Source organism: Camelus dromedarius, chromosome 18, assembly GCF_036321535.1.
Source record: "Camelus dromedarius isolate mCamDro1 chromosome 18, mCamDro1.pat, whole genome shotgun sequence".
NCBI classification, from domain to species: domain Eukaryota; kingdom Metazoa; phylum Chordata; class Mammalia; order Artiodactyla; family Camelidae; genus Camelus; species Camelus dromedarius.
Genome location: NC_087453.1, coordinates 11,958,727 through 11,985,705, shown reverse-complemented (window position 1 = coordinate 11,985,705; position 26,979 = coordinate 11,958,727). Strand labels below are relative to the sequence as shown.

At 45.7% G+C, this 26,979-nt stretch overlaps 2 protein-coding genes and 2 long non-coding RNA genes across 5 annotated transcripts; 3 read left to right on the top strand and 1 right to left on the bottom strand.

Annotated features, from left to right (window-relative positions):
• The first annotated feature begins 306 nt into the window (after positions 1-306).
• WFDC2 (WAP four-disulfide core domain 2) lies at positions 307-6,604 on the top strand. Of its 2 annotated transcripts, none has more exons than XM_031433743.2 (4): positions 307-412; positions 976-1,131; positions 3,859-4,011; positions 6,440-6,604. In XM_031433743.2, the coding sequence occupies exons 1-3, from the start codon at positions 337-339 to the stop codon at positions 4,008-4,010; spliced, it is 384 nt and encodes a 127-aa protein (XP_031289603.2). In that variant the 5' UTR covers positions 307-336; the 3' UTR covers position 4,011; positions 6,440-6,604. The 2 variants fall into 2 exon arrangements, with proteins under 2 accessions (XP_031289603.2, XP_064331715.1); XM_064475645.1 differs by having other exon boundaries at positions 308-412; positions 982-1,131.
• LOC135318509 (uncharacterized) lies at positions 1,467-3,316 on the top strand. The gene is made up of 2 exons (XR_010376604.1): positions 1,467-2,820; positions 3,232-3,316. It is a non-coding gene; the product is annotated as an uncharacterized LOC135318509 (long non-coding RNA).
• A 70-nt stretch (positions 6,605-6,674) lies between the features above and the next one.
• LOC135318508 (uncharacterized) lies at positions 6,675-9,806 on the top strand. The gene is made up of 2 exons (XR_010376603.1): positions 6,675-8,407; positions 9,572-9,806. It is a non-coding gene; the product is annotated as an uncharacterized LOC135318508 (long non-coding RNA).
• An 8,673-nt stretch (positions 9,807-18,479) lies between these two features.
• LOC105087890 (kunitz-type protease inhibitor 3) lies at positions 18,480-20,133 on the bottom strand. The gene is made up of 2 exons (XM_031434400.2): positions 20,058-20,133; positions 18,480-18,667 (listed from the first exon to the last, which is right to left on the bottom strand). Exons 1-2 carry the CDS (start codon positions 20,131-20,133, stop codon positions 18,480-18,482), a joined length of 264 nt encoding a protein of 87 aa, XP_031290260.2.
• Between the last annotated feature and the right edge of the window lie 6,846 nt (positions 20,134-26,979).

The following is a 26,979-nucleotide window of genomic DNA, read 5'->3' as shown; positions in this document are numbered from 1 at the left end:
AGGAGTCCTGGGACTCGCCCTTGGCCTCCTGCTGCCCTGCCCTCAGGCCCCAAGAGGGAGGTGGGGCCGGAGGAGCGGACAAGGGTCCGGCTGCAGCTGGTCGAGCTGCACCCAGCCAGGAAGCAGCTTAGGTTCCTGGTTCCCATTGGGGCCAGAATGACACCTGATCCCGGGGGATTGTGAAATGGCAGGAGGTGGCAGCCCGCCCCCCTGCTTGCCCGCTGAGCCCTCCAGCTGCGCCTGTTGGGCCCCGCCCCTCCCCCACGCCCCTCAGGCGTGCGGTTAAATCCCCCCTTCCCGGCGGCGCCTCACTCCCTCACCGCCCCGGCCAGCAGCATGCCCGCCCGCCGCCTCGGTCTGCTCGTCGCCGCCCTCCTCCTTGGCCTGCTGCTGGGCCTCCCCCCGGTCACAGGTGAGGCGCAGGGAGAGGCCTGACGCCCAGAGGGGCCGAACCAGGAGCACCGGGACCGAGCCCGGCAGAGGCTTAGCCTCTCTGGGAACTGAGAAGCGAGGCTTGCCACTGAGAGGGGCGGAAAAGAGCAGTCCCACGAAGACTAAAATGTGACGATCCCTGGTGCCTAAGGTGATGATCCTTGAAGTTTAGGGTGTGGGGTCCGATGTGCTGGAGGTGGGGAGACCACTGAAGGCTGACATTTCGAGGGGTGGCTCTTTGCAGAATGTGGAGAGTCAGTTGGCCAGAGTGGGGACCCTCTGCCTCGTCATCGGAAGCTCCTAGACGCTCAGCTGTGCGGGGGTCTCCCCAGGATTGAGGCCTCAGCGGCCAAGGGGTTGGCACTCCTGGCCTCGCAGATGTCAGGGACCCCAGCCCTGGAGGTGGGGCTCTCTCAAGGCTGCAGGGGGCGCCCAGGGCCAGAGACTGCGAATTCCTGGGAGACTGAGATTGGGGGCCCTTGGACAGGGGGTAGGCATCCTCTGGATGCGGGACTGGATACCCACTGACCGGCCACCTCCCAGGCGCAGGCGCAGGCGCAGGCGCGGAGAAAACAGGCGTGTGCCCCGCGCTAGAGGCGGACGTGAACTGTACGAAGGAGTGCCTGTCGGATGCGGAATGCGCCGACAACCTCAAGTGCTGCCCGGCCGGCTGCGCTGCCGTCTGCCAGATGCCCAATGGTAACCCCAGGGGACCCGCGCGGGGCGGGGCGGGGCGGGGTGGCGGGGGTTGGGAGGAGGAGGGAGTGGAAGTCCTGTTCCGGGAACAGGGGCGCGACCGACCCCGGGGTCCCTGGCCAGGTCGAGGCGGATGGAACCAGATCAGCCCGTGCTCTCCCTCCCTTGGTCCCGGTGAGACGAGGGCGTCGGGCGTCGCTGAAACGCAGCCCGGGGGAGGGCAAGTCCCCCACCCTTATCTGGATTCATTGCTCGGGTGTATGGCAGACTTCCGGGACGCACCGCGGGACGTTGTTCCGGGACGTTGTCGTCTGAGATCAGGGGACCTGGTTCGAATTTTCCTCCTGGCTGGCTTTAGCTGGGGGGGGGGGGGTGTCGAATGGGCTGGGTCCCAAAGCCTGGGGTTCTCATTCGTACCAGAGTCCCTATCCTGGGGCCTCCCCCAGCCCTGGGTGAAGGACTTGGGACCCCTAGCAAGACTCCCTGACGTCCTCTGTCCAGGTGGAAACGTTCCAGGTTTAGAAGAACACCCAGCCCACCTTAAAGATAGAGTGTAAGCTTAGGAGAGAAAAGGCTCTCTCCCAAGCTCACCCGGGCATCCCTGGCCAGGCAGGAGCCATAACTCAAGGGGCTCCCGTTTACCTGAATGGTTTGAAGAAGGTCAGGACCCTGCCCAGAGCATGCCTCCTCCTTCATCTTTAAAACACTGTTTTCCACTCGAAGGACTGGGTGAGAGAGGGAAAGTGTGTGAGGCTTGCCTGTCATAAAAATGACTCGCTGGAGCTCAAGACTGCCCAGCAGGCCATGGGGGCTCCCGTCAGAGCAGGAAGTGGCCTTAGACAGCTTGGAATCTGAGCTGCTCATTTTCAGAGGGAAAAACTTAGGTCTTAGAAGCGGGGATAATGACCTGGGATCCCAAGGTGTTGGGGTTACTGGGGTCTTCATCCTGAATAGAGAGTGCTGTTCTCTCTGTTATTTCACTGAAGCTGCCCACAGAGGCTGGGAAGGTTTGTAATTAGGGAGCTGAGACACTCACCAGCAGGGAGGTGAGGGATGGGGAGATGGAGGGATTATGGGCCCATCAGGGGCAGCTTCTGGGTCTGGAGGCCTCTAACCTGGACCAGACGGAGGAGGACCAGAAGCAGAGGTGGACGCTGGGAGGGAAAGCAGGAGACAGACAGACAGATGAGAGAGGAGGAGGGAGAGAGAGGAGTCTCTGCTGTTCTGGGGAGTCTCTGATGTTCCCTGGTCTCAGATGGACAGACTGAGGCAGGAAGAGGGCCAGGGCCAGGTGGCCTCCTGAACTCGAATCCTAGCTGTGGGTCCTGAGCAAGTCGCTTTACCTCTCTGAGCCTCTGCTTTCTCTCTGACAAAATGGGATAGAATCCCAGATGTGGTAGGATCGACACGAGGCTAAATGAAATCACACACATGAAATGTCTTAGGAGACAGAAGACCCTCCATACACAGTGGCTTGTTTTGTGTGTAACCTGCCCCCGATGCCCTGCTGTCCTGGGGCAGCTCGGCATTGAGCGCTCCTGCCCTTCTCAAGGGACACGATGTCTGTGTGCCAGGAGGGCAGCACCCCTGTCCTCTGCAGCTCATCACCCAGTTCTGTGCCTGTTTGATAGTTGGCTAAGCTTGCTTCTGGGGCTTCTGGGGTTGGAGCCCAGCTCCTTTCTCCTTAACCCTGTAAGTAGTGCACAATGTGTGTGTGTGTGTGTGTGGACATTGGAAGGCTGGGCTCAGGTCTTGGTTTTACTGCTGATCAGCAGTGTGATGTTCAGTGATGCCTTTGCCTCTCTGGGCCTCATTTTCCTCCTCTGTGGTAGGACAGGGGTAGAAACCTCCTCTGAGAGATTTGATGCAGAGATTAAAGGAGTTATGGATTTATACAAAGAGCATTGTAACTGGCACATCTCTGCAGTGTGAGCTCTGTGTGTGTGTGGGTGTGTGTGTGTGTGTTAGAGAAGGATACTCGTCTGTGGGTGGATGAGTGATGCAGGGTCTTGGTGCTACGTGGTGTAACTGGGAGTGAGTATACAGGAGTGAGTGAAGAGATTGTGGGTGTGGAACTCCTCACACATGCACTGCACTTTACAGTATACAAAGCAGCAGAATACGTGGTGCACGGACCTGAAGCCAGATTCCTGCGTTCAAATTCTCTCTCTATCCTGTATGATTTTAGGTAAATTGCTTAATCTCTCGGACTTCAGTTTCTTCATCTGCAACAGTTCATTTCCCTTTCTTTTAGGATTATTGTAGGACTAGATTTGCCAAGTGCTTAGGATAATGCCTGGCACATAGAAGGAGGTAATTGTTAACAGCTGTAATTATTCATTATTACTATTATTACAAAGGACTTAGACTTCTCAGGGAGAAGATCTATGTGTATGTTGCCTCCACTGCTTTCACAACAACCCCATGATGTGACACTTGAAGACACTGGGGCTCTGGGAGATTTCTGGCCTCAGTCCAGGAAGTTAGAAAAAAGCAGAGCTGGGACTCAATGTGAGGTCCTTTGATCCCAAAGTTCTAGGAGAGAGAGCAGGAGGAGAGGGGATTGTGGGTGATCTTCCAAGATCCCCTGAGATCTAGTCCCACTCCCTGAGATCCATGCAGGCAGCAGCTCTCCTGTTTGTGACTCCAGGTGGGAGGTCATACTGTGGAGATGCATTCATCTCCCTGCTTCCCCTGTGCCCACGCCCCTTAATTCCTTTTTCTACCCAGAAAAGAAGGGTTCCTGCCCTCAGATCGACCTTGCCTTCCCCCAGCTGGGCTTCTGCGTGAACAAGTGCCAGGAGGACAGCCAGTGTCCCGGCAATATGAAATGCTGCCTCAATGGTTGTGGGAAGATGTCCTGTGTCACACCTGTCTTCTGAGGTAGGTGGCCAGGGTGGGGGTGGGGAGCATTGACGCCCAGATGTGATCACACCTGCAGGAGGTTAAAAAGGAGGACCTGAGTGACCACATTGCTGTTCCCTTATCTTTCCTTTGATTTACTTTCCTCCACTCTACAGATATTCACTGAGCATCTGTCACGTGCCATACTTGGCGCTAGGTGCTAGGGATGCTCTGTGAGTGAAAAAATCGGACAAAAATTTCTCTCTGATGGGTTTCATCTGCTAGTGAATGATAAACAATATAAATAAGCAAGTGTATTCTGTAGAATGTTAGAGGGAGACAAGTGCTCTGGAGAAAAAGAAAATAGAAGGCGGATAAGGAGTGAGGGTGGGGTGGGCAGGGAGTCGTGTTGCAAGTTTTTCATGGGACTGTGTGAGGGCCCCTCTGAGAAGGCAGCATTGAAAGAGGCTTGATAGAAATGTCGGAGGGACCCGTGAGCATATCGGGGGGAATGTACAGGCAGCAGGGGCAGCAGGTGTAAAGCAGGAGCATCCTTGGTGAATTTCAGGCAAAGCCGGAAGACGGGAGCCCAGTAGCAAGGAGGAGTCAGTAGAGGAGAGGGCCAGAGATCTCAGTGGTTAGTGGAGGGACCTGATGGACCATGTAAAGCCTTAGGTCTTGACCCAGAGATGTTGGGTCCTTGGAAATGGACATGCTCTGACTTAGATTTAAAAGGATTGCTCTGGCTGCTGTGTGGAGACCATGGAGGGGCAATGGGAGAAGCAATTAGACCAGCCAGGAGGCTCCTGCAAGAGGCCAGGTGGGAGATGACAGACCAGGTGACATACGTGGCTGGGCTTGGGACGTATGTGAAGGTAGGTGGGACGATATTTGGTGGTGAATTGGGCTATGAGAAGATTTACTCCCTTTTCCTTTAACACCCATGTAAAGAAGTCAGCAGCTAGAGGAGCAGCTGTGTCCTGGGAGAGGGGACAGTGGCCAGGGAAGCAGGGAGCTCTTTGCATGGCCAGTGTCAGGCAGAAGAGTTGATCTTTACTTTCGCCAAAAAGCTTGGCTTTTCAGGACACATCTGGGAGAGATCAGTTCATTTCAGTTCAGTTTCTCAAATGCGTGTTTGAAGTGTGCTGAGCACTTACCCCGTGTCCGGCAGGCCTACCTTCAGCCACCTGGAGGGGCTCTGACGCTGGCAGGAAAAGACGGTGGAGCCTCTTTCTCCCCATATGTAATTTAAAATAAACACATTAAGTCATAAAGCAAGTGTGAAAAGTAGAGAGAAAGAAAAGTCGAAGCACATGCTTTGTTGGCCCACTGGGGGATCCAGCCCCGGGCCACCGGCTCTGTGCCCGGTGCTGAGACAGATGGTGATGGCCGCCCTTCCTCACCGAGCTTGCAGCCCAGTGGCTGAGGTGGACAGATGGACAGACACTCCCTGTACCTGTAGTCAGCGCGCCAATGGAGAGAAGGGCTGGGTGTGGTGGGGACCCAGAGAAGGAAAACGTCACCCAGGTGGAGGTGGGGAAGGAGGGAGCAGGCTTCCCAGAAGGGACCCTGAGCCAGTCTGGGAGGATAAGGCAAGGGTCAGCAGTCCGGTGAAGTCCAGAGGTGGGGAGGCTGTTTCAGACAGAGGGAGCAGGACAAGGCCCTGGGAGGGCCCTTTGGTTGAAATCTCATTGTTAATCGTGTGCTACTTTTGATAAGCTCTCAGCCAAGGGACTGGCAGGTCAGTGATGGAACCACTATTGCGTGGATGTGAAGACTGAGACCCAGAGAGAGGGGAGGATGTGCCCAAAGCCCCAAGGTTGCTATTTCAGTGCATCCACGGTCTCCATAGGGTCCAGAGCTCTCCAGTGACACCAGCCGTCTCTTGGCCTCCACGAATGTCAACAGCACATGCTGCCTTTGCAGTCAGGAAGGTCCAGACTCAGATTTCAGCTCTGACACTTAACTAGCCTTTCCCTGCTTCCTGAGCTGCAAATATTTTGCTTATAATGGGATAGGGGGAGGGAAATAGCTCAGTGGTAGAGTGCATGCTTAGCATGCACAAAGTCCTGGGTTCAATCCCGAGTACCTCCATTAAAGAAAAAGAAAGAAAGAAAATGGAATAAATAAGATCTTTTTGATCAGCTAATCCCAGCTTAACCTAAGGAATGGGGGCATGGTGGACCTTCTTGGTGGTGGAGGGATTCCTAGGGAGATAAATCACAGTGGCCCCTCAGGAAGGTCACAATGGTCAGTGGGAACTGCGGTTTACCCAGGTGTGTCCTGGGATGGTCTGAAGCAGAAGAGGTCTGCAGGTGGGGCCCCAGGGCATCAAGAAGGTGAGGCTTTGCTGGGGAGGGGAGGGAGGTGGGAGGGATGTGGTGGAGTAGGGGGAGCTTTGGTCCAGAATTTAAGCTGCAGGCATGGAAATTGTTTGGATGGTATTATCATGGTTGTCTTCCTCCAGCTTCAGCTGCCACAGCCCACAGCGTGAGGAGCAGGGGAATGGAAGTTTCTGCCTGACCCTGTCTGACTCCAGCCCAGCTGCCCTCCTCTTTCTGGCCTCTGCACTCCCTCCTGAGCTGACCACAGCTGCTTCTTTTCCCAACCAATAAAGTGACCGCTTCCAGCACTGGTGGAACTGTGGCCTCTGTTCCTATCACTCTGACCCATTGCCCCCGGGACTTGGGGTTGAGGTGAGGGGTTGGGGGTGGAAAGAGGTGACCAGATCATCCAGGCACCAGCTCCGGGGAGAGTTCATCTCTGACAAAGTGAACATAAATTCAGGGCTCAACTGGTGTGCAGTAGCAGGTGAATCCGCCCACCAGCCTTGTGCGGTTGTTGGTTATTCTCCCGTTGTGATGGAAGAGAGAACTGGAGCTCGGAGAGATGGTGGAATCTTTCCAAAGTTGCTGGGATTCATTGCTGGGGCTTCTGCTGACAGCAGCAGCATGTACTGTGTGCCAGATGTGGGGCTGGGAGATTAGCGTGGGAGATCTCCTGGGTCTGCAAAACCACTCTCGGGATAACTGATGACCCTCAAAGTAGCTGATGACAGTTACACATTACAGGCTGGGACCCCGCCAAGTTACTTGCTTAGGGCCACACAGAAAGAAGGTGGCAAAGCCAGGGTCCTTTGTTGTAGTTGTTTTTTAAATCAAACCGTTATTTTGTGTAAATAACATTCACGTGGACCAAAATTCAGAAGGTAAAAGAATACAAGACGAAAATATCTTCCATGCTTGACACTCTGCCTCCACCCGCAGCCACTCTGTTAATTTCTGTGGAGACGACCGATGCTGTCCATTTCTTGTGTCTTCTTTCCAAGACTGAGCTCCAGCCCCCTCCCTCTCTTCTTCGTATCCCCTCTCCTGAGCCCCTCTATTTTTCCCTTCTTTCTATACCTATTTTCAAATTCTCATCCATCTCAACTATGTTCAATATCTTGTAATAACCTTTAATGAAAAAGAATATAAAAACAAATATATGTATGTATATGCGTGACTGGGACATCGTGCTCTGAGTGCATTATGCTCTGAGTGATCCTCAAGATATATTGAGTTCGAAAAAAGCAAAATATGACACAACATGTGCAGTGTACTACGATTCATGTAAAAAGGTGAGATAGATGAGAATTTTTTAAATTTTCTGTTTTTAATTGAAGTATAGTCAGTTACAGTGTGTCAATTTCTGGTGTACAGAATAATGTTTCAGTCCTACACATACATACATATATTCATTTTCATATTCTTTTTTGTTATAGGTTACTATAAGGTATTGAATATAGTTCCCTGTGCTAGACAATAGATATTTGTTGTTTATCTATTTTATATATAGTAAGTAGCATCTACAAATCTTGAGCTCCCAATTTATCCCTCCCCCTCTTCCCCTTTGGTAACCTTAAGTTTGTTTTAAGTCTGTGATTCTGTTTCTGTTTTGTAAATAAGTTCATCTGTGTCTTTTTTTTAAGATTCCACATATAAGTGATCTCATATGGTATTTTTTTTCTCTTTCTGGCTTACTTCACTTAGAATGACAATCTCCAGTTTTTTATGGCTGAGTAGTATTTACAGGCCTAGATTTGAACCTGAGTCATCCATCAACACCAGTGTCCCAGGCTGGTTCTACTGCAGTGATTTCTCACTTTAATCCCTGGGGGGTGGACCTAGCCTCTGGGGTGAGGAGGAGGTAGAGTAAGGAAGTCCTGGCAGTGACTCTGGCCCCCCAGGACATGGTTTATGCCCTTCCCTGTTCCTCCGCCCACCGTGGAATGTGAAAGATTAGGGTAGCTTGAGTGGGGTTGTCTGGAGGGAGAAAGCTTGGTGGCCTGGAGTTTGGCCAGCTTTATCTTTCTCATCCTCTGCAGGTTCCCTGCCCTAGACCTTGAGCCAGGCAAGAACCAAGGGCTTCTCCATCCATCCCCCTGGGGATACAGGTGGGCGAGTCTCCTGGATGGGAGTGCGGGTGCTCAGTGCATAACGCCACTCTTGGCCATAGATGGCAGCACAGCTTTTCTCCTAGCTTTCTTTTTTCTGGTTTCTACCTCTGTCCTCTGTCCTCTTTCAGCTTCAGTCTCCCCAGCCCTTCCAGGCAGAAAAAAAAAAAAAAAAAAAGGCATCCTCCAGTGATGGGCTGGGTAGATATGTTGGGGAATAAATATGTTGGGAGGTGTGGCTACCACCGCCTCCACTGCCTGCTTTCCCCGTGTTTGCATTCTGAAAGAGAGCCCTGGGGCAGGGCGTGTCTAACTCTGGGAAGGCAGATGTATGCCTTTTGTATGCCTGCCCTTGTTTCGTCCCTCAGCACCCAAACCACAAAACAATATTACTCCCTCGGCTCCTTTCCAGGAGCCCACGTGTGCCCACAGGCTCTTGATGGGCTATGTTCTTTGTAGCCGAAGCACAGCAATGCTGAGCTTTGTCTTGGAGGGTGGCTCTCAGGGCTGGGAACGCTGGTAAGCTGCTGCCCCCTGGAGCTCAGGACTGGGTCTCTTCCTCCACTCACCTTCTCCCATCTCCAGTAGCCCACTGCTTTGCTGTTTCCTCTAAACCCCGTCCCCAGTCCAGAGGGCTGTGTGTGGTAATACCTGTGTAGAACAGACATCTGTTCTGCAGGAAAGTGCAGGTTGGAGGTTGGAGGGCTAATGGGAGGTTACGTAGGAGTGAGCCGGAACTTAAATGAAATTCTAGACAGACCAGTAGAGGACAGCCCAGCCCGAGGAATAAGCAGAGGCATTCGCTCATTCAGTAAATATTTATTGAGCACCTACTGTTCTGTTCTGGGTGGAGGGGGGGGATTTGACATCAAGGAGGTGTAAGGGGTGTGTGTGTGTGTGTGTGTGTGTGTGTGTAGGGTTGGGGGAAGAGTCAATAAACGAGTGAATCAACATATGTGTAACATATCAGGTGGTGGAAAGATTACGGCGAACTCTAAAGCTGGGTAAGAGGACTAGTGGGTCCAGGGGATGAGATAGAGGTGGGGTTGGTGGTGAGAAGGAAAAGACAGGCTCGGCTAACAAGCTAACTTGTAAATCTAAGTGTAACAAGTGTCGGTTTGCTGATTCCCTGCTCTTTTTTTTTTTTTTTTTTTTTAATGCTAGCCAGCTGGATTTTCAGAGAGACATATCTGGCCTTGAAATGTTGGTTTGCTGCCTCCCTGCCTCTACTTTTGTGATAATGATGCTGCTAAAGCTGTTCCATGCCTATTGGCCGAATACCCCAAGCTTGTAATTAACCCTATAAAACCTCATGCACACATCTTGGAGGAGCTCAGAGTTTCAGAGCAGAAGTTCCTCTGAGCCCACCAGCATAATAAATCTGAGTATTCCAACCCTCCGAGTGGTGCTTGTTTCTTGGCTGGCCTGTCGTTTCCATAACAGTGGCTTTGAAGAGGGTTTTCAGGGGAGAGCTTTCCTAAGGTAACATTCAAGTCATGAGCTAAGTGCAGACAGACATGATCCACGTAAAATCCGTGGGCAGAGCTGTCCAGACCAAGGTCAGAGTGTCCTCTGGGGGCTGGAGGTGATTCATGGTCAGAAGCACGAGGGGAGATGAGGTTGGAGAGGTAATGTGGGCACAGATCCGGACAGTCCTGTGGTCACTCAAGGACTTCGCCTTTTATTGTGAGGAATTTAGGAGGAGTTTGGTCAGAGCGCTGACATCATTTGACTTACATTTGAAAAAGATCCCTCTGGCTGTTACATTAAGAATAGACTCTGGGGGTGATGTGGAAGTGGGGAGAGCAGTTAGCCTATCCAGCAGGGCATGGAAGAAATGTTGTGTGGCCTCTTCATCTGCCAGTACCAGGCCCCCAAACTGGCAGCCCTAATGCACCTGCAACTTGGGCTGGACCAGCTGTGATGGTTCTGTGTGTCCTGTCCATTGATACAGCTTTAGGAAATTAGCTGGTAAAATAATCATCTTGCAAACACAATGAATACTTCCCTTCTTGCCCCCATTGATAATTCATGGGGAAAGTGAGAGGGTGAGGAAGACGTGAAAACAGCAATGGCTGAAACAAGCTAGCCCGCCATTCGGTGGAGCAATCCGTTGGCGAGGCTCTGGTTTGTTTAGCTATGAAAGGTGGCACTTGGCGGGAGCTGCAGCATCCTTCTCAGTCACAGAATAGCATAGCATCAGTGGGTCCTGCCTGCAGAGCACAGAGGTCCTAGACACAGAAGTCTTTGTATGTCCCCTGCCCCGCACCCTGGGGCTGGGATATCAACCCCAAGGAAGCCCAGGGTCCAGCCAAACTTAAACCTACTGGGGTGAGTTCATTCCAGAAAAAGATGGGAACTTCTAGAGCTACCGGACCCCCATGGTTTGTAGCCCTCACATCTTGAACACCACTCTGGAGATTTTTCACCAAGTGAACGGTCCACCACCTGTGGTTTATTGTGGGTCAGGTTTAGGCTTAAGATTATGGTTGAGATCTCACCAAGGGAATAAACAACGGAAGGCAGCTGCCCTTGGCTGTCAATCTCAGAATAATACCCTCACTAATGAAGGGTTAGGGGTCCACTCTGCAGGCCAAGCTCCAAGTGGTGCCCACAGGACCTCCTTAGCCAACCTCCAGGGAATAATCAACATAGACTCATAGGTAGACACCTGGTAGGCTGAGTGATTTGGAGGGTAGAATTTTCTAGATTGGCTCACTCATGATCTCTGTTATAGGGCCAGACTCTGGTTGGAAAGAGTATAAACTTTTCAACAGATTAATGTCTGACTTAGGCATGTGCATGCTTATCACAAGGACCGTTCTCATTGGTCTCAGGGAATTCTGTTCAGCTGTTGTACGCATGTAGATTTGCCCTGTTATTTCTTTTCCATTTGCCTACAGTTTCATGCGGCACTCAGTCCCACCCTCCTGGTAGTTCTGATGTGATTGGGGTGATTTATTCTTGACTTTTTTCTTTTTCAAGCTTTATTTTATTCTTTTCTTTCAACTTTTAATTCTGACATAATTTCAGGCTGAAAGAAAAGTTGCAAGAAAAGTGCCAAGGTTTCCTGCAAACTCTTCACCTACATTCATCAAATGCTTACACCTGACATTTCTTTAATCTTTTCCCTTTCTCTCTGTCTTCATGCATACACAAACCACATGTATTACGTTTTACTGGAGCATGTGAGGGTAAGTTGCAGATATCCTAAATACTTCAGTGATGTTTCTAAAATAAAAGAATTCTCTTAAATAAGCAGAGTGCAATAATCACATTCAAGAAATTAACACTGAGATGGTACTGTTATCTAATGTACAGACAGGATCAACGATCTAATTTATGGGGCACAGAGCTAAATGAAAATGTGGCATCCCCTCCTCAAAAAGCTGGGAGAAACGTGCCATTAAAGGGACACATATGTAAAGCTTTTTCCTCTCTTGTGGAGTCTTTCTAGACCTGTCACAGTGCTTTTTGTTTATGCTTTAACGTCACTCTCCCGCAGGCAGGGGGATACTTGTGGAGACAGTGCAGACCCTCAGAGGTGCCCAGGTCCCTGCCCTGCTGCTTGGTGGTCCATCCTGCTGCTGGATTCTCTTTCCACCAGCTACCAGACTGAAGCTCTGTGCCCCGGCTGGGGGTGGGGGAAATTGACGTCCGCTTTCCACAGTCCCGTGGATTGGGTCATCTCCAAGGGATTGCAATCTCTATGCTGGGACATGCCTGGGATCTGAATCAGGCGTGGGTGGGAGGTTAACCATTTCCCAGTAGCCTCCTGAATGCACCATAATGCCACCAACTCAGAACAGGGACAGTGGCTGCCATAGGTTTCCCTGAAATGTCACGGGGTGTGCACACCTAACCCTGAGCTCTCTGTACTCATGCTCCCACCAAGAGTGGAAGGCAATGGAAGACCGTGGGCCTCCCCACTAATACGAATCAATTGCTGCCCCAGCCATAGGGTGACAAGGCCGGGGGCAAAAGCAGAAAGGAAGGGGCTGGGCTGGGCCAGGGTACCAGGGAGTGGAGAGTGGGCTGCAGAGAACCCATTCCAGGGAGGCAGCAAGAGGAGGGACAGCTCTTGAGCCAAGGCCTCAAGCCCCCAGATCATACTGCATCCTCTTCTTAGTCTTCACCTATAAAGCACAAATTCAAGGGTAAAGTTATTGAGAAATTCAAGACAGTGACCACAGACCATCAACCCCAGGTACAGAGTCCAGCTGAGTCCAAAGCACTTTGTGACTTGGCTGCACACCCATGAAGTCTATCTACCCATCTAATTCAGATTTCACCGATTGTTTCAATAACATCTTTTACAGCAAAAGAAAATTCTGGATCCTGCATTGCCTTCAATTGTCTTTAATCTTCTTCTTCTTCTTTTTTTTTTTTTTTTGGAGGGGGTGATAATTAAGTTTATTTATTTATTTATCTATTTTAATGGAGGTTCTGGGGATTGAACCCAGGACCTCGTGCTTGCTAAGCACTCTGTCACTGAGCAGTACCCTCCCCCTCTTTAATCTTCTTTAATCTGGGAAAATTCCTTGATCTTTTTTGTCTTCCACGATATTGGCACTTTGGAAGATTATGAACCATTTTACAGAATGTCTCTCCATTGAGCTTATCTGGTATCTTTTCATGAACTTTTGGCAGTAATACTACAGAAAGTCTATTATGTCCTTTGTGGCGGATCATCTCCGAGGGCACCTGATGTTGATTTGTTTTGTTATTAGTGATGTGAACTGATTAACTGAGTAAGAGAGTGTCTCCCAGGATTCTCCTGTTTTCCTCTTTGTGCTGAGTGTGTCTGTGGGAAGATACTTTGAGACTCCACAAACACCCTACCACTTCTCAAAGTTTTCCGCACTAATTTTAGCATCCACTGATGATTCTTGCCGGAATCCATGATGATATAATTTGGTAAACAATGGTGTTCCAATTCTATACTTTACTGAGCTCCTTTTTCGGTTTCCCATCGCTAGTTACAGTGTGACGGTTGGGGACCTCAATCTAGCTACTCTTCTGAGCCTGGGGGCATGGTGGAGGAGGAAGGGAACATTCGTAGGGGCTTTTGAGACTCTCTCCTCTGAGTTTTGGCCAAGTGTCCTATGCCAGAGTTTACTCCATCTAGTTAATGAAGTATCCTTCTCCCAAGGGGAGGTTACCCTTAGAATTCAGGTTAATTCCCCTATGCCTGAGTCACCCCTTCTCACTCATCTTCCCTCCAGCAGCCTGTCCATCAAAAGAGGAAAACACATGTGCCTTTCTGTGTCAGAACCTTTCTTGATGGTTCAAGTAGGAAGGAGATTTCTTGAGGGCTTCAACTGACCTCTCTCCTCCAATTTGATTTCTCAGTCTTACGTATTTACTGCTTTGTCTCCAGGTTGGGTTTATTTGTGGGACAACAGAGCTCCCAGTTACCATGTTCTGTATTCCCTCCGCACTTTTCTCCCAGTTCAGAAGATAAAGGTTATCCGTGGGGGTTTCTCTCACTTCTATGGAGGTTCTTTAGTACTGGATGGGGGCTTTTACACTTGAGGGTTCTTCCATAACTTTTTCCTGGGTGGCCTGCTCACAGCTTTTGATTTTATTGTCTCCAATTTGGGAAATGTTAGTGAGAATTTCCGGGTGTGAGTTCCCTCTTCTTTTATCAGCATTGTTTCTCCCTGTCTGTCCTCCCTCCCTCCATCCCTCCCTCCTTCCTTCCATATTTCAGAGATGTTGAGAATCATGGCATTGACTCATAGCTTAAAACTTCAACTCCGAAAAATAAACCCCAGGTCCTTCCTTTCCTCCACGGTGTAATTTCTACGAAACTAATCAAAAGGTACTTGTTAAGTGTTTACTCTGTACAGGTCACTTTTCTTGGCTCCGTGTAAGGGAAAAAAATGTGAAAGGCAAGATCTCAGTTTTCAAGAGCCAGCAAAATATGAACATGAAAAGGGAGAGAGAAGCAGGCAGGCCCAGACTATCTGCCTGTAGTCCATACGGAGAGGACAGGGGATTTTATGGGATGGAGAGGTAAGCAGGGACTGCATGGCTCACGGCAGTGCTGAATTTTAATGATAGCAAACTGATTAAGAATATGGATCCTAAAGTCAGACTTTGATTGAATACCAGCTTCATTCCTTTCCAGTTTGCTATTTTGGGCAAGTAACTTACCTTGCCCAAGTAATTTCAACTTCCTCATTTGTAAGATATAGCTATTAATAGAATCTTCCTCTTCAGGCTATTGGGAATATTAAATGAAATAATGTATGTAAAGCACTTAGCTTGGCTGCTGGCATAAGTGTTTCATAAGTGGTAGCTATTAAAATTTTAATAGGAAGTATTATGTGTTGAAAACCTTTAAAATGCATGTCCTCTTTGACCTAGAATTTCCACTTCTTGGAATCTATCCTAACTAAACAATTGGAAATGCTCACAGTGACTTATTATCCTTGCAATATCACTTATGATACTGAAAAGCCATAAACGACCTAAACATTTAATCATGGAAGATGGTTAAATAAATCATGATCCATCCATACCAGGAAAGCTCTATACCTTTTAGCAATTACATTGCAGAATATTTAATGCTATAGGAAAATCTTCACCCAAAATTGTTAGCTGGTAAAAGCAAGTTATCAATCTGCATTAGTGTATGCTCCTAAATCGATATCTTGCATTCTTGAGAAGTCGACTCATTTGGAAGATTTTCCTCCAGCATATGTGGGTTAAGAAATTTAATGAGACCTGAATACTATTTACTATGTTGAGTGTTATTCCCAGTGCCCATGGAGCTTACCTGGCACCCACCGGCTTTCTGGTAGTTTCTTCTTTCTGGTAGTTTCTGTTTATCTTTCCATCCAAGCATCTTTTATAACACAACAGTTCTCAGAATCCAGACTTGGTGATGTAAGGCCTCTTGGATGTTTGTACTCACTGGGAGCGGGCACTACGAGCCTTGAACCTGGGCACAAATATCGGGGAAGAAGGAGGGAGAGGCTGGAGACCCAGAACCAAGACTTTACATGGTTACTGCTTTGTGATGACTCTGGCCAAATTACTTCCTGTGGCCATCAGACTTCCAAGTGATTCCCCACTTCCTAGGATTCATGCCCTTGTGTCATCTCTTCCTTGAATGTGGGCTGGACCTAGTGACTTGCTTCTAATGAGCAGTGATGCAATGAAACATGATGGGATGTCTCTTCCAAGATTAGGTTACAAAAGACTGTCTTCTGTCTTGCTGACATTCATTCTGCTTCTTCCCATTGCTCGCCCTGATGAAGCTAGTTGTCACACTGTGAGCTGCCCCCTGGAGATGCCCATTTGTCAAGGAACCAAAGGTGGCCTCTGGCCAACAGCCTTCAAGGAACTGAATCCTGCCAACAAACACGTGAGTGGGCTTGGAAGTGGATCCTTCCCCAGGCGAGCCTCAGATGACAACGCAGCCTCAGCCAGTCGACAACACCTAAGTTACATCATCGTAAAAGACCCTGCTTTCATTTCATTATCTATGTTCTCTTGTATTTCATTAAGATAATTATCTCGAAATATTTGGCCAGCAGATCATAGATCTCCATTTCTTTGGAGCTGGTTACTGGAGCTTTTTTAGTCCCTTTGCTTTAGTCCATTTGCTGATTCTTTGTCATTCATGTAGCCTTGTGTTGATGTCTGTGCATTGGAAGGAGCAAACGTCTCTTCCAGTCTTTACAAACTGGTGTTGGCAAGTAAGAACTTTCTGTCACTTGCCCCCAGGTACTAGGACACCACCAGAATCACAGTCGTGCAGGAGTGGAACCAGTGGAACTGGATGATTGTGTTTCCTGCCAGGTGCCTGGTTGGGCTGAACTATTCCCTGACCTTGGCTGGAGGGGCTGGAGCCAAACATAGGCCCTCTCTGTATCTCCTGAGATGCAGAAGTGTCTCCCCCAAGGTCCCTGTGCCACGAGGACTGCTCACAGTCTATGGCTGGCACTCAGTTCAGGCCTCTTCAGGATCTCCAGGGGTGCAGACAGTGGTGTCTCCTGCTGGGTCCCTGTCCCAACAGGACTGTACATGGGCAAGCTAAATGCGTTAGCGGGCCCTTTCAGAATCTACGGTCTGAACGAGTTTGGTGCATTTACCTCCAGGGGCTCCCTGACTGCAGCTGAAAAGGGCTGGAGCCTGATCCCGGGTCATTTCAGTGCTCACCGAGTTCTGCAAGCCTGTGAGCCAACGCTTAGGGGAGTGTCACTTCTCCCAGATCCCTCAGCATATGGTGCCAGTGACAGGACCAAGCCAAATGGGGCTGTAGCCAAGTCCTCAGGGACATGGAGCTGATTCTGGGTCTGTAGTTGGGAGTATGGTAAGCCAGCCAACCACCTGGGTGCGGGCCTGCCTTCTCAGAATGGTTCTTCTTGGTCTGGGACGGCACTGGGGTTTCACAATCTCCCACCTGGATCCCAAAGCTTCCACAAATGCATTTTGTCTACAGAAGGATGCCAAGTTATTTTTCAGAGGGAATACGAGACTGGAACATCTTATTCAGCCATCCTTCTGATGTCACTCAGGATATTATTTTTAAAAGGTGTTTTAAAACCATGCTTATGTTTAACCTTGTGTTATTTTACAGTAATGAAAAATTGAAAACACATTCAACAATAGATGATTGGCTGAGTCAATTACAATACTTTATAGGTTAGATTATTGTAACGCCATTAACAATGACCCTGAGGACTATTCACTGACCTGGGAAAATGTTTATAATAAAATGCTACATGACACAATTTAATTGGCCAATGATCTTCAAAACTGTCAGGGTTATGAAAGACAATGAAAAACCGAGACATTCACCTAGTTCAGAATAAACTAAGGAGACATGGCAAATAAATGCAAGATGTGATTCTGGATTGGATCCTGGACCATAAACAGGACATTAGTGGGATAATTAATGAAAATCAAATACGGTCTATAACTAATAGTATAGTTTTGATGTTAATTTCCTGGTTTTAGCATTGTACTATGGTTATGTAATATGTTAACATTTGGGGAAGTTAGATGAAGTGCATATAGAAATTCTTTCTACTATTTTTGTAATTTTTGTGTGTGTGCTCGTTGAAAAGGTTTTTTTTGGTCAATTTCTGATGTACAGCATAATGTTTCGGTCTACATACACATACATATATTCATTTTCATATTCTTTTTCTCATTATAGGTTACTACAAGATATTGAATATAGTTTCCTGTACTATACAGAAGAAACTCGTTGTATATCTATTTTATATATAGTAGTACCTACAAATCTCAAACCCCAATTTATTCCTTTCCACCCCTTTCCCCCAGGAACCATAAATTTGTTTTCTATGTCTGTGAGTCTGTTTCTATTTTGTAAATAAGTTTGTTTGTGCCTTTCTTTCTTTTTTTTTTTTTTTAGATTCCACATATGAGTGGTATCATATGGTATTTTTCTTTCTCTGTCTGGCTTACTTAGAATAACGATCTCCAGGTCCGTCCATGTTGCTGCAAATGGCATCTGTTTTTGTCATTTTTGTGTCATATCAATTCAACATGAAAAAATTTTTAAACAAACAAAAAATGCTACGTGAAAACTGATAGGAAATAATACTGTATAATTTTTATACATTTAAGGAAAAAGTAAGTAAAGGCATATGCAGAGGCATATTATTTCGAGATGAGAATTGAATTTTATTCCTGTGGATAAAATTTAATTGAACTTTTATCCCCGTCGATCTACTTCCTTGTCCAATGTAGGCCCTTCCAATACCACATCCCAGGTTTTCAAATTCAGCCCTGTCTTCCAAAACCTTTATCCTCCAATTCATTAAGCAGTCATTCGTACTAAGTGTGAATGACTTAACTCTTAATTTCCTCAGTATATTTGTATGGATGTATGTTTTTTCAAAAGAAAGTCTTGAGAGTTTAAACATGTTGACAATATTTGTAGAATTTTGGGCACAGAGGTGAGTGATTTTAAGATCATAGCAGGGAGAAGAAATTTGAGGTGGAGGGGTGCCTGTCTTGCTCACAAAAATGCCTTCTATTGCCCGAGAGCGATCCTGAGTCCAGGGAGCACTGTGTTCCTATTAGAACATCAGGTGTCCTTGCAAGCTTTCTCACACACTTCTTTATCCATAAAGTTGTTGTCATTGCCATTGCAGCCTCCGTAGGAAAAAAGCTCACATTCGTAAGTTTTCCAGTTGTAAAACCATCGCAGGACAAAGCCTCGACAAAGTCCGATTTCCATAGGAAGTTTGCATACATTTCTGGTGACAGGTTTGCCTAAAGAGAGAAAGTGGTTGAGAGGGGCCAAACCTATCAGCTTCCCCTTGTTAGTCCCCCATGCCAGGGGCTGGGATGGCCCCGGGTACAATTGGGAGCTTGTCCATGCGCTGAGCTCTATTTCTTCGCACCCAGCCCACCTGGCCCTCCCAGCCAAGGTCTGATCCATCGACACAGAATTTCACATCTGAGCTTTTCACATCTGAGAGTAGCCTGATACAGTGAAAATCCAAGATTTGGAAATCCAACTCAAGTGGATACAAATCCAAGCCCTGCCACTTACTACTGGGGGGTGCTGTATCAACTTCTCCAAATCACCATTTCTTCATTTGTAAAATTAGGGAGTTGAACTCCGTCATCTCTGAGCACCCTTCTAGACCTGGTTTTCTAGGATTTGATGAGTAAGATCTCTCCAGCTTCTACCTCCCATCTCATTGTCATTCTCAATTGTGAAAGGAGGTCTGGCTTGAATCTGAGTGTGGGGTAGAAACTTGACTCAGCCATTTTCTAGACGTGTGATCTTGGATAAATCATATATACTCTTGATACTCAGGTTCCTTCATTGTAAAGTGAGAGTGTAGTATCCACATTTCAGGCTTGCTGAAGGGTTAAGGATAGCTAATGAAAAACATTGATCAATAGAAAAGCATAAATACAAAACAGAAACAGACTCACAGACATAGAATACAAACTTGTGGTTGCCAGGGGGGAGGTGGGTGGGAAGGGACAGACTGGGAGTTCGAAATTTATAGATACTGACGGATATATATAGAATAGGTAACAAGATTATACTGTATAGCACAGGGAAATATATACAAGATCTTGTGGTAGCTCATGGTGAAAAGAATGTGACAATCAATATATGTATGTTCATGTATAACTAAAAAACTGTGCTCTACACTGGAAATTGACACAACATTGTAAACTGACTATAACTCAATAAAATAAAATTAAAAAAAATAGAAAAGCATCAATAAACAGTAACTGCTTTCAATCACTCTTTCCCTTCCTTAACCAAGAAGACTCTGAGAACAGTGATCTCAACATCCTCTTTTCTGCAGTCCACATGCCTAACACAAGCCTGGCTCTCAGTGCTCAGTAAATGTTTGTTTAAACAGGGGGGGAAAGCCATGAGATCCTCTGAAGCAGGGTTATAAGTTTCTTGTATTCTCCTTGTAGGTTCCTTGTATGTGAATGGCTTTATCCTTGCAATTACTCTTCAAGGTAGATATTAAGACTTCCAGCTTTACATGAGGAACCTAAGCTCAGAGAGGTGAAGTGCCTTTCCTAATGTCATGCTAGAAAATATGAGAGGCAAGGCTTTCTTTGTGCTGCTGGGCCCCTGGCCCTACTCCCAGGCCACTCTTGGAGCTCCCATATTCATACGAACCTGGTCTTAATTCTGATTGAAGCTCTTGGCAGAGGATGAGAAGCAGAAAAAGTGAGGGAGAGACCCAGAGCTGCATGATGCCACCTAGCTAGTGAGCTGGGGCTGGTGTTTTAGGGGGAAAGGGGACCAAGGGGGAGGAGCCTGATCCCACATTCAGCTCATTCATCCTGAACTTCTGCTATTCACGGGGCTAGTCCACGCCTGGAACAGAGTGTCCAGCCGAAGCATGGCCTGGCCTTATCTGATCTGAAAGTGTCACAGACCACTTTACTACACTTCAAGGTGAAAGCCCCTTTAAAACAATAGCTACCTTTTGTTGAGTGCCTTTACCTTTCCAGGTTCCTATAAAATATTCTTTCACACACGGCCTCACCTGAATCCGTACAAGATTCCTGCAAGGCTTAGAACCCTTATTTTGTAAATGAGGAGAGTTTAAGCTACCTTGGCCATTGTCCCATCAATAATGAATTTCAGAGCCAGGACTCGGGACCCTTGTCTGTTCAGCTCCAATAGCCTTGTATCACTCATTCATTTAACACACACTTACTGAGTTCTCACAGAATGCCAGGCAGAATCGTAGATGCTGCCTTTCTCCCATCTGGGGGCTCTCAAGGAATTGTGTGAACAGCACACACATTGTTGTGCAGAAGGAGGGCCCAACTTTGTTTGGTTTAGAGAATCATTCTGTCTAGAGAATCACCCGAATCACCAGGGTCTAGCCCACTTCCTGCCTACCTGCTTTCCCGGAGCCTCTAGAGATTTGATCTTTTGGAAAATAAAGTCAACATGGTTTAGTGGGATTGAGTGAGCCTCAGATTTGAAGTCTGATGTTGTGCTTTTGACCTTGGGTGAGTCATTGAACATTTCTGAGCCTCAGTTCTCTCATCTATAAATGGAGATGAATTATGCTGGTTTAGCATATTTCCCAGAACTGGCGTAAGTGTTCAGTGAATTTAAAAATGCTTCATACACTGTAAATGAGCACACAGGTATATGCCGCTTGCAGGTGTGTGTGTGTAACATCATGCCTTTTGGGAAATGGAAGTACAAATTAGATCAGCAAAACACTTGGTCTCTACAAATGTGTTACCTATCTTTGCACATTAGTGGCAGCTCTTCCTTCTCTTTATGCCCCCTGCAGCCATGATGCTAATTCCTTGGCATTATTTCTCCCAGCTATAGTTCACATAATGGTTGGTCAACCCTCTCATCTCCTGCAGATCTTCACCATAGTTCCTTGAAGGCTCCACCAAAGCCCGCACTTCAACATCTCTGGGGCACATCTTCTTTTGCACTTTGGTGGGTCTACCAGCATTATTCCTGGCATGTCTTTCCTTAGCTCTTGTAGATGGTCAGACAGTTCATCAGGAGCTGAAATAATGGCAGAAGGAGAGCCCCAGGGGGTGAACAGTCTGGCATTTGCCATTTAGGCGGAAGAAAGGCAGAATTGCCTATGAGTGCCCTTGGCTGAGAGCTTACTACAGTGTTTTGAGCGAGCACAGACCTTCTAATATGCAAACCAAAAGACCAGTTTTCATCTGGGTAAGGGGAAATTCTGCCCACTCCCCAACCCAGGGACAGTGTCTAGAGACATTTTTGATTGACACAATTTAGGGATAGGGGGACACCTGCTGGTAGAGGCCAGGGATGCTGCTAAACATTCTACAATGCACAGGACAGGCTCACCACAAAGAATTATCTGCCCCCAAATGTTAATAGTGCCAAGGTTAGGAAACTCTGCAGAAGAGTTATGAATATACATACTTTCTTAATTATAAAAATATCTCCAGCGTTGGCAGCATGATAAGGACCCCATAAAGTAAGAGCAGTGCCTGATGAGGTGTGCCTGTACTTGCTGGGCTGAATAAGACTTGTGGGTGGGTGTGGGAGGCACTGGCCTTTAAAACCAGGCACTCTGTACCCGGTTGCCCTAGGGGGAAACCGCCGGCCATGACTCAGTGACTTAGCCCTTCCTCTGGCGATTTGGGTGTCATGGTTACTGTCATTCCAGAATACTTCTGGTTGAGACCTGATGATTTAGGTGCTGTAGGGATAGAGGAAGTAAATAAAGGTGGAATTTTGAAAAAAATAAAATCTCCCCATTCAGATTATAACCTCCATATAACATTTTTTTTTTTTTAGAAGTGTGAAGGAGACTAACATCACTAGAGCACCAGTTACGTATCAGGGAATTTTTTCCCTTGACTCATTACATTCTCATAAAAAGCCCTTGGAATAGATATTATTATCATTCCAAGATAATAAATAGAACAGAGAAACAGGAACTTAGAAGACTCCCTTGTAGATATAACAAATACATTTATCTCTCTCTCACACACACACACCCCCAAGAGAGTTTATTTCTATTTTCACTTTATTTATGTTCAAAATAAATATCCAGAGGGGAAAAATAGGCTTGATCACTTTGAAAGCAGAGCCAATTTGTATCTACAGAAATGCAAGTGGAAATTTTAGCAGAGGATAATGTTTCGCATTCTATGCCAAGTAGCTTGTTCATAAATAGGGACTTTAGAGTAGGGGAGAGAAATGTCGCTAGAACTCAGAGGGCTGAAATTCTCTGTAAGACATAAGAAATTCCCACTATGGGAGCCCCAGGCTGATCACCGTCGTGGGAGATTTGACCATATAAGGTTTGCATCTGAGTGGTTGAGATCATGAAGGAATGCCTGCAATTTGCACTGTTTGCTCTAACACTAATCTTTTTTGTTTACGGAACATCTCCTACATACCAGGCAATATGTTATGTACCTTACATAGATCACCCTGAGTGATCTTCACAAAAACTCTCTGGCTCAGGTTTTATTGTTTTGCATATTTCACAGATGAGGAAACCATGACCCAAGGAAGTTACGAGAGATGCCTAAGTCTATTTAGTTCATAATTGGCCAGACTGGGATTTAACTTACGTTTCTCTGACTCAAGCCTTTGTTATACTGTATCCAGTATAACCACTATACTGCATCATTCTGATCTTATACTGTATCATTCTACCATTACCCTGTCAAAGAACTCTATTCCTTAGGAAGTCCACTACACTGCATCACTTTTCATACCTCAGAGACCATCAATTCTCCATGAACTCAATCTCCATCCACTTCTGGGCTTTCTTCCTTCTGGAAGTGGAGTCTACTAGAGGAAGGAAGGAACTCATAATATAGAGTAGTGTTTGGTGTGGCAAAGAGATCTCCGGCTTACAATGGAGATAGAATTGGATATATATCTATTGACTTAATTCTGGTAAAATATACTAAGTTTGTACCCCTATAGCTCCATTTCCTGCCCGCCTCATCTGTGCTTTTGTCATATATATTACGTTTGTGTGTGTTTTAAACCTAACAATACAGTGTTACAACAATTGGTTTAAACAATCTTGTCCTTTTTTTAAAAAAAGGTTAAGAGCACACACATACACACACCTTTATATTTACCCACATATTTATCACTTCTGATGTTCTTCATTCTTTCCCACAGATTCATATTATCACCTAGTGTCATCTCCTTTCAGCCTTAACAATCAGGTCTGGTAGCATCAAATTCTCTCCATTCTCCCATTTATAAAGGAAAGCCTTCGTTTTTGCCTTTATTTCCTTTAATTGAAATTTTTATTGAGATAATTATGGATTCACATGCAGTTGTAAGAAATAATACCTTTTACCCCATTCCCCTCAATGGTAATATTTTGAAAAACTATAGTACAATATCGCAGCTGGGATATTGACCTGAAACAACCCACTGATCTCATTTAGATTTCCGTTTTACTCGTACTCAGTTGCTTGTGTGTGTGCACATGTGCTTAGTTCTATATGATTATCCCATGTGTGGATTTGTGTATCCACCACCACAGTCCAGATATTGCACAGCTCTGTTACTACCAGGATCCCTACTGTTGCCCTTTTATACCACATTTTCTCCTTCCCAGCTCTTACCACCCCAATCTGCTGCCTCTGGCAACTACTAATCTGTTCTCTATTTCAAAATTTTGTCATTTCAAAATATGATATAAACGGAATCACGTATATTTAATATGTGATTAAACACCATATGTCTCTGGAGATTCATCCAAGCTGTCCCAGGCATCATTAGTTCATTCCTTTGTGTTGCTGAGTACTTTTCCACGGATGGGCCACAGTTTGCTTAACCATTCACCTGTTGAAAGACATCTGGGCTGTGTTTGGCTATTTATTATGAGTGAAGCTACTATGAACATTCATGCACAGGTTTTTGTGTGAACCAGAGTTTACATTTCTCTGGGACAAATGCCCAAGAGTGCAATTTCTGGGTTGTATGGTAATTGCATGTTTAGTTTTATGAGAAACTGTCAAACTGTTTTCCATAATAGCTGTACCATTTTACATTCCCAACAGTAATGAATGGGAGATTCCATTTCTCTGCATCCTTGTTAGCATTTACTCTTGTCGCTCTTTTTTATTTCAGCCATTTTGATAGGTGTACAATTATGTCACATTGTAGTTTTAAACTGCATTTCCTTGATGGTCAATAATGTTCAATGACGATGTTCAGTGATGTTGAACATCTTTTAATGTTTATTTTTCATCTGTGTATCATGTTAGATGAAATATTTGTTCTTGCTTTTGCCCATTTTCTGATTGAATTGTTTGTGTATTGCTGGGTTTTGAGAGTTCTTTACATATTAGAGGTACTAGTTTTTGTTGTATATATGACTTGTTGCCTTTATTTTTGAAGGATAGTTTCTCTGAATACAGAATTCTTGTTCATAGTTTTTTTTTTCTTTAAGAGCTTGGAATATTTTATTCTGATGCCTGTTGGCTTCCATTGTTTTTGATGAAAGGTCAGCCATTAACTGTGTTATTGGTCACCTTTATGTGATGAGTCATCTTTCTCTAGTTGTTTTTGAATATGTGGGGGATTGGTTCCAGGACCCACCACAGATACCAAAAGTCATAGATGCTCAAGTCCCATCATTGGCTCTCTGTAGCTGTCGTTTCTCATCTACAGATTCAACCAACCACAGATTATATAATACTGTATGCATTCACCGGAAAAAATCTTCATAGAGGTGGACCCACACAGTTCAAACTCATGTTATTCAAGGGTCAACTGTATTTCTCTTTGTCTCTCAGAAGTTTGACTATAATATATGGCTTTTGCGTGGTTTTCTTTGTGTTTAATCTACGTAGGTTTCGTTGAACTTCTTGGAACTGAAGCTCTGTTTTTCAAAAATAAATGTTTCTCAATTTGTTATTTTTCTTCAGTAAATTTCCAGTGCCTTCATTTGTTTGTTTGTTTGTTTGTTTTTTTAACATTTTTTATTGATTTATAATCATTTTACAATGTGTCAAATTCCAGTGTTCAGCACAATTTTTCAGTCATTCATGGACATATACACACTCATTGTCACATTTTTTTCTCTGTGAGTTATCATAACATTTTGTGTATATTTCCCTGTGCTATACAGTGTAATCTTGTTTATCTATTCTACAATTTTGAAATCCCAGGCTATCCCTTCCCACCCTCCACCCCCCGGTAACCACAAGTCTGTATTCTCTGTCTGTGAGTCTATTTCTGTCCTGTATTTACACTTTGTTTTTGTTTGTTTGTTTTTGTTTTTGTTTTTTAGATTCCACATATGAGCTATCTCATATGATATTTTTCTTTCTCTTTCTGGCTTACTTCACTTAGAATGACATTCTCCAGGAGCATCCATGTTGCTGCAAATGGCATTATGTTGTCGGTTTTTATGGCTGAGTAGTATTCCATTGTATAAATATACCACTTCTTCTTTATCCAGTCACCTGTTGATGGACATTTAGGCTGTTTCCATGTTTTGGCTATTGTAAATAGTGCTGCTATGAACATTGGGGTGCAGGTGTCATCCTGAAGTAGATTTCCTTCTGGATACAAGCCCAGGAGTGAGATTCCTGGGTCATATGGTAAGTCTATTCCTAGTCTTTTGAGGAATCTCCACACTGTTTTCCATAGTGGCTGCACCAAACTGCATTCCCACCAGCAGTGTAGGAGGGTTCACCTTTCTCCACAGCCTCTCCAGCATTTGTCATTTGTGGGTTTTTGAATGACGGCCATTCTGACTGGTGTGAGATGATACCTCATTGTAGTTTTGATTTGCATTTCTCTGATAATTAGTGATATTGAGCATTTTTTTCATGTGCTTTTTGATCATTTGTATGTCTTCGTTGGAGAATTGCTTGTTTAGGTCTTCTGCCCATTTTTGGATTGGGTTGTTTATTTTTTTCTTATTGAGAGCTGCTTATATATTCTGGAGATCAAGCCTTTGTCGGTTTCACTTGCAAAAATTTTCTCCCATTCCATAGGTTTTCTTCTTGTTTTACTTCTGGTTTCCTTTGCTGTGCAGAAGCTTGTAAGTTTCATTAGGTCCCATTTGTTTATTCTTGCTTTTATTTCTTCTAGGAGAAAATTTTTGAGATGTATGTCAGATAATGTTTTGCCTATGTTTTCCTCTAGGAGGTTTATTGTATCTTGTCTTATGTTTAAGTCTTTAATCCATTTTGAGTTGATTTTTGTATATGGTGTAAGGGAGTGTTCTAGCTTCATTGTTTTACATGCTGCTGTCCAGTTTTCCCAACACCATTTGCTGAAGAGACTGTCTTTATTCCATTGTATATTCTTGCCTCCTTTGTCGAAGATGAGTTGACCAAAAGTTTGTGGGTTCATTTCTGGGCTCTCTATTCTGTTCCATTGGTCTATATGTCTGTTTTGGTACCAATACCATGCTGTCTTGATGACTGTAGCTCTATAGTATTGTCTGAAGTCCGGGAGAGTTATTCCTCCAGCCTCTTTCTTTCTCTTCAGTAATGCTTTGGCAATTCTAGGTCTTTGATGGTTCCATATAAATTTTATTATGATTTGTTCTAGTTCTGTGAAATATGTCCAGGGTAATTGG